The sequence below is a fragment of the Nansenia antarctica genome, assembly GCF_963989245.1.
Source record: "Nansenia antarctica genome assembly, chromosome: 16".
NCBI lineage: Eukaryota > Metazoa > Chordata > Actinopteri > Argentiniformes > Microstomatidae > Nansenia > Nansenia antarctica.
Genome location: NC_137686.1, coordinates 6,523,197 through 6,525,696, shown reverse-complemented (window position 1 = coordinate 6,525,696; position 2,500 = coordinate 6,523,197). Strand labels below are relative to the sequence as shown.

At 46.1% G+C, this 2,500-nt stretch overlaps 1 protein-coding gene across 1 annotated transcript in view; it reads right to left on the bottom strand.

Moving 5' to 3' along the window:
• The window catches only part of LOC308171704 (integrin alpha-6-like), a gene marked incomplete at its 3' end in the record, with an annotated part of 28,057 nt that extends 26,145 nt beyond the window's left edge, over positions 1–1,912 (bottom strand). Inside the window, exon 1 of the mRNA XM_080546576.1 lies at positions 1,863–1,912. Coding sequence (XP_080402702.1) covers positions 1,863–1,897 — 35 coding nt within the window. The 5' untranslated portion in view covers positions 1,898–1,912. The remainder of the gene's footprint in view (positions 1–1,862) is intronic.
• Positions 1,913–2,500: the final 588 nt, after the last annotated feature.

Sequence of the window (2,500 nt, the reverse complement as noted above, 5' to 3'; positions counted from 1 at the left end):
AAAATCTAAAACATATTCTGGTTTGTTTAACACTTTGTTTTACTTTACTACATAATTCCACATGTGTTCTTTCATAGTTCTGATGTCTTCAGTATTAATCTACAATGTAGGAAATAACATAGAAATAAAGAAAAACCATTGAATGAGAAGGTGTGTCCACCAAAAGTCCACAACTTTTGACTGGTAGTGTTTCACAGTCTCGTCACTCCAGACCTGGTGGTCGTTCCCAAAGTAAAACCACTGACAGGAACGACTTCGTCCATCCATAACAACAGACCCAGAAACAGTATCGTCATTTCACATGGGGATGGTGTACGTTTGGGAGGGGGTTTGGAATCATGCTCTTGCGTTGAGGTAGCCCTGCCTGCTATAGCCCCTTGTATCATGAGAATGTCCACTTGGTATAACGGTTTCTGTCTGTGGCCTCCACGCGAGAGGTCCTGCCAGTGATACATACTGACATCCGATCCCAGGTCAGTAGTTGACAGAAGAGAGTTCGGAGTCGCCGTCAGATCTAGGATCGATTCCGCTGACCTCAGATCAGGGTGTCACCACGATTGAGGAGAATAAGGAGGTGTTCCAGGGTCGTTCTGACCCGGGCGGACGGAGATTAACAGTCAAACTGTGGGAGCGTGTCACTTTTATTCATCATGGTAGTCTGCACACTGTCGGAGCTGCTAATGAACTACTGCACACACACACGCTCACACGACACACACACACAGACACACACACACACACACCACACGCATACAGACACACACACACACACACACACACCACACGCATACAGACACACACACTGCACACAGACACACACACACAGACACACACACACACACACACCACACGCATACAGACACACACATGTGACACACACACACAGACACACACACAAACGCAGCCAGATGTGGAGAGGCATGGATCTAATTTACAGTATTAGTAAGTAAGTGCTAACCTATGGGCACCGAGGGACATAACCCTATATCTAATTGACGGGAAACATTAAACAGCATGACTTTAGTGACCCTCCATTACAATGATTTGCTGTGTCAATTTAACAATTTGAGGCACCAGTTTGGTTGTTATGCCCTGGAATGGAGCCTTATAAACCTCTGGGTTTACTTTAGCCAGCCTTCAGGTGCACACAGTCAGACGAATAAGATAAGAAGTGAAAGTCCTAGGGCGTGTTAGTGTTAGGTCTATCAGGTGACTTTTTGTTTCTCAAAGTCATGTTGGACTGTAACTGTAATGTGGAGGTGCGTAGGTGTTTGCATGTAAGGGCTGTTAACACCGACGAATTATTAACCCGACCAGGAAAAAACACACCACGAACAGAAAACGTTAACGAAAGCTGACATTCACACCCAAAACCGCATTTTAGAGATCGAATGACAGTCCTTCATGTCCAAATGTGTCTAAACTTAAGAAACGTTTTTTTTTTTTTTTGCAAGACCCTCTGGATAAGCTGCAACAACCTGTCCAGTGTCCCAATCACCTGCCCGACCCACGAGTACATTAAAGTAAATACATTTTTAAAAAAAAACATGTTTATTCTTCATGTTGACTAATGTTCTAACATTGACACTTCGTGACGTTAGAATGATACGGTTCTATCTCCGTCTAGGGCAGTTCAGAGATATTGAGCGTCAAAGTTTTTACATTCCATTATGTTTTGTGAGATGGAACCTTTGTATTTTATGAATTACTAACTCAAAAATGTCAACATTTTAAAAATAACACCACACAGGCATTAATAAACACCTAATGGATCAGATTATGTAAAAAACTAAATTTTGACAAAAATGGAGATAGAACCGTATCATTCTAACGTCACGTAATGTTCCAACATTGACACTTACATTCTCTTGTCCTCCGGGAGCAGCTGCCGGTGCATGGCCAGAGAGAATCCGAACAGGCTGCCGGGGTCTCCAGTCTTCTGCACCGGGGTCTCCGTGTCCAGGTTGAAAGCGCATAACTGCGTCCCGAGCGACAGAGAGCAAAGCAACCGTATCCAACTGACCTCCATGAGCGCTTACGGAGGGTTTCCCCCTAATTCTGTGTATAATAATAAAAAGAAAAGAGAGATCAGACCACCACCGTCTTTTCTCCGGTAAGTGTAACACTACCGGTTTCTTTCGGGGTTGAGGATTGAGGACACACACACACGCGCGTACGGGACGGTGTTGGGTTCGACTGTTGGCTCGGGGGGGTTCTGTTGCCCACTTGAGACTCCTGCCGCGCCCCTCCTACGCCCCCCTCTCTCTCTCTCTCCCTACCTCACACACACACACACACACACACACGCACACACACACACACACACACGCACACACGCGCACGCGCACAAACACATACGCACACTCACACACACACACACCCCACCACACCCATTTCCCCTCAGAGAGCCCTCGCCTCTTACCTGCCCATACGCACCTCCGGTAGCCGGTGTAACTTTACGCCGCCCTGCAGGTTTATTGCTGCAGTAAGCAGAAAGAGG